A 14,020-nucleotide genomic window follows, 5' to 3' on the forward strand; every position below is an offset into this window, starting at 1 on the left:
GGCACACAGCACACCTTATTGTTTACTCATATCGCACAATTTTTTGCAGTTATTTGTAATTAGATTATTCATGCAGCCCTATCGGGAGGCACTTAACCTTCAGCAGCAACAACCAACCAATGCAATTTGGGTGTTTTTAAAACACCAAAGTCCCACAATAACACAAACTAACTAACTAACTAACCGATGGAGGCAGCGGTAGAGTAGCAACTCCCGCATTCTGCGAGATAAAATTACTGTTTTTGTCAAAGGAGTCTGGTAGCTTTGAAGAGAGAGGCCTGAAAAGGTTGTCTGACAGCTAGTTAAAGCGCTGAGAATATTCTAAACATAGCATACTCTGCAGCGGTCAGGGTTTGAATCTTTAAAAAAATATACCTTAAATTTAAATGTTTTAAAAAAAATGCGTTTAGCTGCCGCCCCCATCCACACCAGGACGTTGCTTAGCTTCCGTGTCGGTACTCCTGCCTGCTTCTCCAAAGTGGGTGTCTGCCGACTGCCATCTACTGTAGCTAACACACTGACTACGGAGAAGTAGCTCATACAACCACACTTCAAAAGATCTGAACTATGTTCACTATCCCTTTGAGTGTTCTGTAGTGGCAGTAGCTCAGTCAGTAGGGAGTTGGGTTGGGAACCGGAGGGTTGCTGGTTCAAGTCCCCATGAGGACCAAAGTATGGTGGTGGTGGAGGTTCCAGTTCACTGCCAAGGTGCTCTTGAGCAAGGCACCGAACCCCCAACTGCTTGGGGTGCCTGTCCATGGGCAGCTCCCTCACTCTAACATCTCTCCGTGCATGTGTGTGTAATCCAGGCCTGTGTGTAATAACAACAGAGTGTAAACATTGTAATTTCCCCTTGTGGGATTAATAAAGTATTTATTATTATTATCTGTATTAATCTCTTGTAGCAGGAAAGTTTGGACTGAATTCAGACAGCCTCTCTCCAACATAAACCTCATTACTATGGGACTAACATCACAGACGGAGGTGAGGAATAAAATATTCACTGTGCTCCTCTGTGATTTCACTCATCTTTTATACATCTATGGCTTGAGATATAACCTCACCAACGCCTTCTGGTGTTCTCCAGTCAGCAGAGAAAATACCTTGAAATGTCAAGTGCTTGTTTTTTATCCTTGAATGCCCGACACTCACACCTACATAAGAGCAAAAAATAGAAACCTTATGAGATTTCAGAGTTCTTTGGAGAATAATATTTTGAGTCATAGCTAAGTTTTAGTACAGGAGCAAGGACACTGAAGAAGACTGAGAGAGAGAGAGAGAGAAAGAGAGAGACAGAGAGAGAAAGAGAGAGAGAGACAAACACATTACTTGAAGAAAACATGCTCAATAACTAAAGATAGCACATTACAAGCTGCACAAATGGTATGAAATGGTACCCAATTCCTGTCTCCCAAATGGACTTGTTAAGTGTTATGTGGACCGATAAAAAGTAGAGTTTAGATTCCCGACCCGAGCCCGACCAGACCTCGGGTCGGGCTCGGGCCGTTATTTTCTGCTGCATCCTCGGGCCGGGCCGGACCCTTGATCAAGCAATTTTTTTTTTTTTTTTATCCATTACCTTATTATCCTATTTGGGTGGGGAGATAGCTATGCCATAATCAGAAATACGCATCACACCGGGAGTTTGAAGATGTAAAGAAAAAAAGAAAAACAGGAGAATTAACTTTGAGCAAGTGTGGAGGAAAGTCGGAGGTATGGAAGCAGTTTAAACAAGTCGTGGGCAGTGACAACAATATGTTGTTCATCATTGTTTTTGTTTTTTTTACGTTTCTTCATTCGGATCCATTTGCGATCCGTTCCATTCTAAACAAACAGCGCAGTTTACAGGCTTCGTCCTTGTTGTATTATTCTAAACAGATTTCTGCAGTTCAGACAACTCTGAATTGTAGTTGAGAACGTCAGTTATAACGGTCCACGTATTAAAAAATTGTCGGGTTTAAATCGGGCTCGGGCTCATAATTACAGTTAATGTGTCGGGCCGGGCCGGGCCGGGCTCGGACGCAACGTGCTCGGGCTCGGGCAGGTTCGGGTTTGATTTTTTGGGGCGATCTAAGCTCTAATAAAAAGTTACATTTGCATAATCAGTTATGTTTTATTTTGGTGACATTAGATATTTCCACAGCTAAAAGCCATTTTTGGCAAGAAAATTAGTTTTGTTAGGGCAGTCGCATTCGTTAGCCTATCAGTGTTGCCAGATCTCGAGAGGCAACAAACTGCTGTAACAGAAACAGTTCTCGAACATGATGTGTCCATCTGGAAAATGCCATTATAGTGTCAGAATGTTCTGGAGGTATGTGGCTTGTGAAAAATTGGTCCAATATTCAGTCCCTCCAGAAAAACGTGATTATGCAATCGCATAATTCAATGCATAATCAGCCAAAGTCCGCATATTTAATTCTGGGGCCGCATTTTTTCAAATACGCCGCACTTTCGCTGCATAAATTGCAGATTTCCACGCAAAATATGCGGGGCTGGCATGATTTCATAATCCCCACATTTTCGTTGCAAAAAAGTCACATATATCTTAGCAGAAAGTTGAAAAATGTTGCGTTTACTTCACACGAGCAGCCATTTCCCCCTGTTGCCATGGGAACGTTATGAAGTGACGTTATGAAGTGACGTTATGAAGTGACGTTATGAAGTGACGTAATTACGCGACGTGAACATCATCGAAAAGCTTAAACCCCGCGAAGAAGCCATGATGAAACCGCAGTTTTTGCAAATTCCCGCAATTTTTGCAAGTTCCCGCAATTTCATCGCATAAAATTGCATAAATATCCCGCATATTCCATCGCATTTTTTAAGAAAACATGCCGCATAATCAAGGATTTTTGCCCGCAACAATCACAAAAAAACTCCGCATTTTTCTGGAAGGACTAAATATTAACTTTGGTGACTATAGGGCCAAAGAATCGGTCCTAATCTGTGTACACGTTCACTTCTCCCGTTGGAATCAATACACTCAGGACCAGTTGCTAGTCTCCTAAAGAGGCGTGGCCGTGGAGAAACCCATGTGACACAGATACAGGGAAAGACTCTAATGCCTACCATACACTAGAAGACTTTGAACAGTATGCAGATGAATGGCAGCAGTACCTGAAGGCCTGCGTTTATCGCCGGTAAAACTCCCGTTGGATGACGCGCTTCAGTAGGGTTGAAAATCGTCAACTTTCACTCTTTAGCGTTTAGTTTAGTGCGACACCATAGCAACCAAATAACATGGGCTCTAGCCGTTTGTTGCTTCCTGTTTGTTGCTGGGGGGAGCGCACCCGTTGGTTGTTGACAATGTTTACATGATTTAAAGGAGAAATCGGGCGCAAAATGAACCTAGGGCTTAATAACACATTTGTACCGATTGGACCGTTCTCTGGGATATGTTTTCATGCTAATCGAATGTGACCAGTTTTAGCGCAAACCGCTAATTAGCTTATAACGCTAGTTGTCGGGGCACTGGTAAAGTTAAAAAAAAAATCACTATTTCTATGCGCCGTGCTTGAGCTATGTTACTGGTTGCTGGTTGCACGGTGTTCGTCATTCGTCTGGTCATGACTGTTTTCCCAAGATGGCGCCTGCCTGTATACGCGAACGGTATTGTCTTTATAAACTCTCTTTTCTTTTTAATCTTTTTAATAAACTGTCTGTAGACTTACAAAGTTCTCAATGCTTGGGTTTACATGTAGGGACCCTCATTATGCTACCGTGAAAGTGTGGTGTTATTTTGAGCCTTGTTAGTGGTGTAGAAATAGTGATTTCTTTTTACTCTACCAGTGCCCCGACGACTAGCGTTATAAGCTAATTAGCGGTTTACACTAAAACTGGTCACATTCGATTAGCATGAAAACATATCCCAGGGAACGGTTGACTCGGTACACGTGTTATTAACCCCTAGGTTTATTTTGCGCCGGATTTCTCCTTTAACTTCACTACTGTAGCAGGATTCACTGCCACCGTGGGTTACCCTCAGCACAGATCACAGCTCAACACTACTTTACATCTACCAACCGTGCGCCTCCGTCTGCCCGTCTACTGGCAGGCACGCAGCCCGTTGCTCAACATTTTAACAAAAAACCAACAAAACAATCTCTCACAGTCCAGGTCCAGCACGCTACTGCATATAAAGGGAGAGTTTAATTAGTACATCAACTATCAGCTGAGACATTTAACTCACCTGGCACTGCTCTCCTGATCTATCTCCACACTTTTCTCCACTGCAGCTGATTGCAGACCACGGCCACATCCACAACTACCAAGACTTAAAACTTACGATAATATTAAACACGTTTGATTTTGTCAGAACGTCAAGTCGGGAAAAGAGTGACTCAGAGTGAGTTTTATGACCACCTTACACCAAACGATTAAGATGACAGGAGCGCCCCTACTCTAGCAAGACTCATGATTTAATTACGATATGGGAAATTAGTCTGCGATGGTGGAATCGCTTGAAAAGTCGTTTGGTGTGAGGTCGGCATAAGTTGGTGCGTTTGTGTTCTAAAACGTCTCTGATTGAAGCATGACAGGATGGATTTTATTTGTGTGATTGTGGTATTTTAGTTTCGTTGCTGTGGTGCTGTATGGAAGATGTTTTCGCCGACACTGATCCTGATTATAAAAGGTTTATTACATCAAAGGTTCCAGCATCAATTTGCGGACTCCATGGAAAGCCCGGAGAGTACCTCAGTCAAAACGGCCACTCTGTCTTGCTGCAGCAGGAGCAGGCTTATAAGGGGTACGTTTAGGTAACATGTTAGATAAAGTAAATAGATGTGAGTTGGCAAGTAAAGGTCTGAGTCCCGTTGAGGTCAGAGTCTCTTTGGGGGCTCCAACACTACACATAAAATCATTGATCCCACTCAGCCACCAATCACAGAATCAAATAGAACATCCTCTTCAACACATCACTCCACTGAGAGGAAAATCATTAAACTTACATCACTAACAGTGCTCATTATGTCTCAGCACATTTGAGCTTTATACAAACTTTAACCTTATAGGCTCTTCAGATACTACATGATCTTGTGATATCGCGAGAATCCAGCTGCCATGCAAGGTAACAAATAAACCACTTCATGCTAAATAAAAAAAAAAAAAATTGAATTTCAAAACCTTGGGAGTGAAAAACAGCATGAGGGCAAACCTGCTGCTGGCATTTTCCCCAACAACATAACTCTTACACATACGTATAATGTCAACCTGCATAAGGTTTTAAGATCAGCATACATTCCTTCAGCTGACCTCTCTGTCAGACTCCTCCATCAACGGTAAAACATGGAAGGAACAGATGACCCTCAGAGAAAGATAACTCTAACTTCTAACAAGGACAACAAAACAGCTAGGAGTCATTCCTTTTCCTTCAAATTACAGCTGAAATACAGCTAGGGTGTTCCAGTACTGCACATCCCTGTAAACACATTCCTTACACATTAACAACACACTGGGCTTCTGAGGTAAGTGGTGTCTGGTATTGATTAGGAGAACAAAACAAATGCAGGCTTTACAAAAGCTTTTGAAAAGATGGAGTGCTGAAAGAGGTTTACGAGGGAAGGGGGAGGCAGGGGAGAAAACAGAACAGCTCAAAGTGATTCTGTGAATGCATCCACGTTCATCATCATTCACTATAATCAGTAGTGTAGCAGCCATAGACACTTTCTTTTCACCCAACCTGCAGGCTGGGATCATTCTGAAATGATTTAACACCCCAGGAATGCAAAAGAAAAAAAACACATTTCCGCTACACTAATGTGTGTTTATTTGTTTTAACGCTTGCTTTTTTGTGGATTACTTGAAAACTCAACTCCTTCTGGCCTCTAAATAAATAAAATAAAGTAAGGTTGAACATACTGTAGCATCTGTCAATGAGCCAGCTGTGTTACAACCCAAGGGGTCGTATTCCCAAAACATCCTCGGGCTCCTGAAGTAGCTCCGGAGTTTAGAGGAAACTGCAGAGAATAAAGAGCACATGTCAGTCCTAATTCAAAGTTTTTGGTGTAAAGAGTAATTCACAAAGTATTTTAGAACCATGAAGCTGTATGTGTAAAAAAAAAAAAAAGGTTAGTTATAAACATTACATCAATTTAAATGTGTATACAAGTAGCGATAATAACACCAGAAAGGGCCAAGCCCTATTTCACAATGTAAACGAAAGAAAAAAAATAATTCATTTCCGCCCTGCAATTCTGATCCATGAGCCATGTTTCCTCATGGCTCATGCTGCAACCTTCCAAGTTTCATGGGAATCGGGACAGTGGTTTTCCCGTAATCCTGCTAGTGGTGGAATTTCCAAGAACAACATGTTGTTGTGGTAAGATGGGCAAAGTGGAAAACTTAGACAACATCATGTACCACACATGCCACAGGTCAGGGGACGAGCATATTCAGCCAGTCTCTAATAACCAAACCTGTTCATGTATGATTGTGTTTGTGTCTTGAGTCTGGGCAGCTGCTGCGTGATAAGACAGTGTTTTGCTCCAGGACTGTCTCCTTTTGGAGGTTGGTGGACACACTTTAGCATACAGTACATCCCAGAGAGAGATAGACTTAACTAGGTTTTAGGTGAGCATCTTTTGTTTTGGCATAACACACTTGACAACTTGAGGGAAAGATATATGCATGTGGGAAAAGGCACACACCCTCAGAGTCTGGCACGGCATTAGTCATGGGCCGGTATACGATTCTGACGGTATGATAACCTTCAGCAAAAATATCACGGTATTGCAATTACAGCTTTAAAATTTATTATTTTAAACAACACTTTTTTTTGCCATTGAACACAATGTATTTTATTTTTAAAAACACTACACACTAAAGTGCAGTTTCTCTCCTTGACCACTCATAAAAAACAGCTCATACCTTAAGAACGGTATGAAGAAAATGTTAGTGGTTTTGAAACCTTGACTTTTTCAAACCGCGGTATACGTTGAAACCGGAAACCGGCCGATGCCTATACACGGCACTGCACAATAACACATTGTGGTTACACAACTGTACTGCCTTCCTTAATCTCTCCTCAATCAAAATCAATAGATGCTAGTCATCAAAGTCTCCCGAACCTTCATGTATCCAGAAGTCAAGCTGCTCCTCAGTTTCTCTATAACACTGCTGACAAACCCCGCGCCTTCTCTCAGCCCAGGGATTCTTTGTTTTTTGTTTCTTGCAGAGGAAACTGATCATCAGGAGCTTTAATTGCCATTTAGGATTCCTAGTTATAAGATAAGCTCCTCTGCAGGGACGCTGGAGACAGTCAGAGTTGGTCAGTCCATAAAATGTTGTTGAGGGAGACCTCAGGAAACCTCACGTATCACATTTCTAATCTGATGGGGGGTGTGGTCTGAAAATAGAATATAAACATGTTTAAACCGAAAACATATACATCAGGAATCCCTGAAGTATTTTACTGTACTGTGATAAGCTCACTTATAGCTTAACAACTAAATTGGCAAACACACCAGGAAATAAGAATTATTAGTAGGTTTACAAAGGTCAAAGTTTAAAGGTGCAGTATGTAAGCCTTATAAAACTAAATTTGCTGAAACTGACCCTATGTTCGAGTTGAACTACATGAAGCAGGTAATTTAAAAAAAATTCCGCCTCCTCTGGCACCACCTACAGCCTGTAGTGCGATTTGCAAAAACTCCACCGCTCCCTGTTCAGATGCACCAATCAGGGCCAGGGGGGGTGTCTAATTGCATGTCAATCACTGCTCATGCACACACATTCATTCTCCCTTATGGGGGGAGGGGCTTAGGAGACCATTTTGGGATTTAGCGGAAAGGGGGAGGGACTGAGAAGTTGTCGATGTTAACATTTTTTGGCTAAGCCCTGGATCTTCACAATCCTACCTACAGCACCTTTAAGATGAAAACACGGACAACATCCAAAAACAAGTTCAGGTCTATTTTACTGTCCACACTGCCATGGTTAGCATTGCTAAGTAGGTTTGGGCATCGTTTTGATTCTTATCTATTCTCGATTCCGATTCCCCGAGGGGGGGAGTTGAAATGGGCCACATGTTTATTTGAGAGATAAGAGGAACATTTTATTTTGATTCAATGGTGATTTACAGTTTTACATGGCTTTTTCAGCCACACTTTAGAGCGCCGCTTACTGTGCTCCATGGCTGCAACACAACAAGCGCCTGACGTGGAAACCAAAACTTGCACATGTTAAATTTGGAACTGATGATCGGATTCAAAACCAAATTTTCCAAACGATTCCAAACAATTTCAATAAACTATTCCATCGTCATTTTTGAAACAATTCCAAGTTGGAACCGGTTCTTGATGCCCAATCCTATTAGTAAGCCTCTTTCCTGATTGACTGGTCGATGTGTAGCCACACCCCTAAAGCATCCCCTGCTTTATCATCTATTTCAAAATAAATGGGACCATAATTTACAAAATGAACATCATACTGTAATGAAGAAGACTTGAAACTAGTGATTTAGACTACAAACCTGTTTTCTCATAGCCTGGTCCTACCAGCCTCTGGTACACTAGCCTGGTCCTACCAGAGTCTCCATTGACAAGTGTTAACTTCCTTGAAGGCGGGTACTCTGTTGAAGTTTAAAAATATTGGATCTGCCCAGAGCCACTCTGGATCTGCCATAACCATTAGCTAACGTTTGGTCGTGACATCGGCTTGGCATCGCTAGCATTCGCCTTAGCTAACTCCTTCACCACTAATGGAGCGAGCTGGAAAATCTAACTTTTCCCGAACCCCGTGAGGAGGAGGGCCACAACATCATGGCCACCAACACAACTCAGCAAAGATTGTTCTTGCTCAGGCTTTAACTTCTGGATATTCGGCAGTGTTGTCACAACAGACCGAATGGCTTCGCTCGCATCTTTCTCCGCCGCCATTACGGAACTACAACTCAAACAAGCACGTCATCATTCTCAGCCACTACCTCTGTTCGCTGATTGGAACGCCAAAAATTTGACTGGAGAAAACCCAAGAATATACCGCAAACTCAGATGGTGTACTGAAGGAAAATGAAAATTGAGCGGAAGCACGTAGGAGGGCGGAGCCAGGCTAGTTTTCTCGTAGACTTCTATAGAAACAGACTTCTTTTTGGAGCCAGTGGAGTCGCCCCCTGCTGAAAATGAGATAGAATGCAGGTTTAAGAAACCAGCATTGGCTTTACTTTTCAGGCCTGGAAGTTGCCGCTTGGTTTTTCTCGTTTCCTGTAGTCGACTTAGCCTTGTCTTTTATGTATGTGGGATGTGTTATGGATGCAGTGTGGGTGAAAGCCTAATCCAAATTTCCTACACTGAGGGACAATAAAGTGAATCTTGAACTGTAAATGAACTCTAGTTCAGAGTTGCTATAACAGTCAATCTGATTACACAACATTATTAAATTAAAATGAATTACTACCATTTGAGATATGACCTTCGGCTAGTTCAACCTGGATAGACGCAGGGCCACACAAAAATGATAAATTACATTTCTGTTTTAAGTTCTTTCTTATCTTATTATTTGCTGCATATGAGGTGTAACTCAGACTGAACTTCCACCAGAAAAAACTCCTGGCTTGTTGTAAATAAACAAGATAGATATTTAAATAGATGTATTTGTATATTTGGTGTAATCATGTATTTTATGTATGGTTATCTATATATTCCATCACCTTTCTCAAAATGCGAAATGCAAGAAGATAAAATATTGGAGGGAAAGAAGTGGTTAATTTTGCAGTTTTTATTGCAATTTTTACACATATTTCGTATTGGCTATTAGTCTGTGGGATCCTAGTCTATATCCACGACGTTCTACTTCCGGGATTGCTCCGTTGCCACTGTAAAATCTGCCGGATTTCACTCATTTAGGCCGGATATCCCTTGCCTCGGGCTTCCTTTGTGTTCCAGACAGCTAGACAGCTAGCTAGACTATCTGTCCAATCTGCGTTTTCTGTTGCACGACTTAAACAACTTTTAAACGTACACATGTTCCACCAAAACCAAGTTCCAGTGCCAATAAACCAGAGCACGTTTTCCTTCCATCCCCGAGCGCGCTTTGGAGGAGGGTCTGGCAATGCAAGACTAGTGGTACCCCAAACAATGAGGATGTCAACATAACACAAGGGTCATGTAGAAAAATCCATCAGGTGGAAGTTCTCACATTTAACCACAAGGTGGAGACAAATAGCCATGAATGGTTACTCATCTCATTTTTTTTAAAGTGGATTTTAACTTGATGAAGGTTCAGTCTGGATTGAAATGTTTGTTTTGCACACTGTTACATATATTACACCTGAACTGGTCATTGTGACTGATTTGACTCATTCAGGAGTAAAATGTCTCCTTTGACTGTTTTATCATTCATGACATTATCAGATAGTTAATCCTGAAGCATCACTGTTAGAGCGGCATGTTACTGTTGAAGCTGCTAAAGGTTGAGCTAATTTTAACTACTTTATAATAGAGCTGCAAAGATAACTCGATTAGTTGTCAACTATTAAACTTATGGCCAACTATTTTGACAGTCTGTTTTAGTCATATGTTATGTAAGAAAAGCTGATTCCAGCTTCTTAAATGTGAATATTTTCTAGTTTCCTCACTCCTCTGTGACAGTAAGCTGAATATCTTTGAATTGTGGACAAAACAAGACCTTTGAGGACGTCATCTTGGCCTTTGGGAAACACTGATCCACATTTTCAGACATTTTATAAACCAAACATCTAATTGATTAATCAACAAAATAACCAACAGATTAATCAACAATGAAAATAATAGTTAGTTGCAGCCCTGCTTTATATGCAGTTTAGTCCAATGGTTCCCAACCTAGAGTTTGGGCCATCCAGAGGGTCAGCAGATCAGGGCTGTAGTACTTCAGTCCGGTCTTGGACTCGAGTCCGGACTCAAGACAGTTTTTCTATGGTCTCGGACTTGTCTCGGACTAGCTGCTATTTGGACTTGGACTTGTCTCGGTCTCTGCCACTGGTCTTGCCAAATATGGCTTTTGGTCTCGACCGAGTCCAGGTGTCTTTATTATGTTTATAATAATATTGGAGGGAAGGTGAAACACTGCCACCTGGCATAAACTAACCATAGGGGTACACTCTGTAATACTGGTCACTTCTTTACTACACTACATCTGGAGAGAAGCTATATTGTCATTTACATGACACAACATAACATATTGTTTGGCTCCTGATCAGTCTTTTAATACTGATTATCTGCCCACCATTTCAAATCCAATAGATTTTTTTTTTTTACTGAAAGTAATGGATAAATGTAAGTGATAGCAGTAGTAATACGAATGCAAACTTGACCAAAACCGACCTAAACATTAAAATATTCACTTTTATATAATTAAAAGTTAAATACCATCTAGTTTAAAATCAATTGAAATCATCACATTTGGAACATGATGAGGAAGTTGAAGAGATGAGTTCATCTGAGATTGATTTTCCGAAAGAAAAAAAAAAATAAGGTTGGGAACCAGGTAGGTGTAGAATATGTTTATGTTTGTGTTCTTGTTTTATTGAAATTGCTTTATTCACAAAAAGGCTCCCAACCTTCTTTCTCCATTTTTTTTTTAATTGAAAAAAGCCAAGTTCACTTCTTCCAACATGAATTGATGTCCAGGATGCTCTGTGACTCACTGGTCACATCAGCTGTCAATCATGCCTCGGATCCCGCCTCCAGCGCCGACACACCCATTTCCTCACCGGCATTTCATTTACCGTTATTGGTATTATCCTCACGCGCTTTTAGGCTGGTCAGTCTGTCAGCGTGCGCGTCCACGTGTGTGTGAGTGTGTGTGTGTGTGTGTGTGTGTGTGTGAGAGTATGCGCGGCTGTGAAAGGTTACGGCTGGGTGAAGATAACATCAAACACCGAGACTCAGCGTGGTGTGTGTGTGTGTGTGAGAGAGAGTGAGAGAGAGAGAGAGAGAGAGAGAGAGAGAGAAAGAGAGAGAGTGTGAGTGTGTATGAGTGTGTGAGGTCCAATGCATTTCTACCTAGTGGGCGTGTGCCCGGTCCTCCCTCCCTGCAGACCGGTGGTGCATGTGTGTGTATGCGCGCGGGTGTGCATTTTTGCACGAGCTGCACGCGAAGAAAACATAAACTGATTTTGTAGTCTTTTCATTCGATTTTTATTTAGTTTTTGAATGGCTTTTACGGGTCCTCGCGGCAGCAGCTGCGGTCACGGTCACGAGTTGGTCTTTTCTCACTGAGTGTGCGTGATTTTTCACGTGCGTGCCACCTCCTCCTTCCTTTCCTCCTCTTGCTCCTCAGCGTGGAGGCGCGGGGCCACTACTGGCTGTGTTGTTGCGGCACTGGATGGATCTAACTAGCATGTTTGCGGGTGAAGCCTCGGGCGGTGCACACGGAGGGAAATAAACCGGGATTTTTTTGCGTCTTCTTTTTTTTTTTTCTCTCTCTCTCTCTCTCTCTCTCTCTCACCTGCTGATCGGTCACCTCCACTGTGACGACATGTCAAACTCAAACAAAAGCAAGAAGGACAAAGAAATCCTCGCTGAATACGAGAGCCAAGTCAAAGGTAAGATCATGTTTAATGTCTAATGTTTTTTTAACGTTAATATCTCTGGCACCCTCTGCACCCAATCCTCGCAGTCACACCCACCGTTTCTCACCTATGCCCGCTCTCTCACACACACACACACACACACACACACACACACACACACACCTGTCTGCCAGCATGTTCACCACTCATGCCCGTGCACTGGATTCATTCAGCCCGGTGCAGGGTGTGTATGGGAGCTGACACCTCACCATGATACGTCAGGATTTCTGGGTTCATCCTGAGTGCTGCATGGCGCCTGAGGGGGGAGGAGGAGGAGGAGGGTGGGGATATATGTACAGTGTGTGTGTGTGTGTGTGTGGAAGGGATGGTATATCTGTTCTGCAGTGCCCCTTGATCTCCTTCACCCGTGTGTGTGTGTGTGTGTGTGTGTGTGTGTGTGTGTGTGTGTGTGTGTGTGTGTGTGTGTGTGTGTGTGTGTTGGTGGGTTTTACACTCAAAACTGAGGCGAGTGTGTCTGGCTGTCTGGAAGTCACTATTGGTATTCCTCTGAGGTTGTGACTGCAGGTGTGTGTGTGTGTGTGTGTGTGTGTGTGTGTGTGTGTGTGTGTGTGTCATGACCTGATGGCATGACGCTAAACTGGGGACATGTTTTTAAGGTGATGATGATGACAGACTCAGTCCTGAAATAGTGGTTGCCATGACCGTGGGCCACCTCCTCCTCCTCCTCCTCCTCCTCATTCTCCTCCTTCTGGCGCCATGGTTACCACCATCCCTGCTTCGTAGGGGCAACGACGGACGAGTCAAATGACCTTTTAGTACAACTACAACTCTAACAGGCTGCCTCATTTCCGTTTACCGAGCCAGAGGTGTGATGCGAGATAAAGCTGCCTCCTTGTGCACTTCTTTACCTGCTGTAGAGGCCCGATTGGCACAGTTCAAAATGTCCGACCTTTACTGGTGCGACATCTTATTCTGACGCCTGCAAATACCATTGGAGGCAGCCGGGGCGCAAGCTTCCTTGTCTCTCTGACCAGATTTATTCTGCTTTACCCCCCCCCCACCTCTCTTTCATCCTTCATTCCTTTACAGTCTTTAGCTTTCGCTCTTCCCTCTCCACATGGCTCTTCACACCTCCATATTCACTTGTCACCTACGCCCACACCATCCCCATCCCCATCACCACAGCCATCACTATCAGCTTCTAAAATGAACTCGCCTAAATCCATGTCTGAGTATGAGGAGAAGGAAAAGTAGTGTTTACTCTACGGCAGATAACATTTTTCTCTTGAGTTCAAATCGTCAAAATTCAAGCTGCTTCATTCAGAAATAAGGTCTTTCCTCTCGTGCACAATTACTCCCCCTCCTCCCTTCCTTCCCTTCCTTCCTTTTCTCATTCGTCTTCACCCTGCTGTGCTTTTTTCCGTCAGTGCAACACACACTTGCACACAATGAATCGACAGAGATTGAGTGATCAAATTTAATGGAGAGTAGTGGAGAGTGTTACAGCCCCCA

General features: G+C 42.8%; 1 protein-coding gene across 2 annotated transcripts in view; it reads left to right on the forward strand.

Moving 5' to 3' along the window:
• Nucleotides 1-11,817: 11,817 nt before the first annotated feature.
• The window catches only part of LOC116047911 (SLIT-ROBO Rho GTPase-activating protein 1-like), a 45,947-nt gene continuing 43,744 nt past the window's right edge, over nucleotides 11,818-14,020 (forward strand). For both annotated transcript variants that reach the window (XM_031296941.2, XM_031296942.2), the window contains exon 1: nucleotides 11,818-12,520. In XM_031296941.2, coding sequence (XP_031152801.1) covers nucleotides 12,454-12,520 — 67 coding nt within the window. In that variant the 5' untranslated portion in view covers nucleotides 11,818-12,453. The remainder of the gene's footprint in view (nucleotides 12,521-14,020) is intronic.

Source organism: Sander lucioperca, chromosome 20 (assembly GCF_008315115.2).
Source record: "Sander lucioperca isolate FBNREF2018 chromosome 20, SLUC_FBN_1.2, whole genome shotgun sequence".
NCBI lineage: Eukaryota > Metazoa > Chordata > Actinopteri > Perciformes > Percidae > Sander > Sander lucioperca.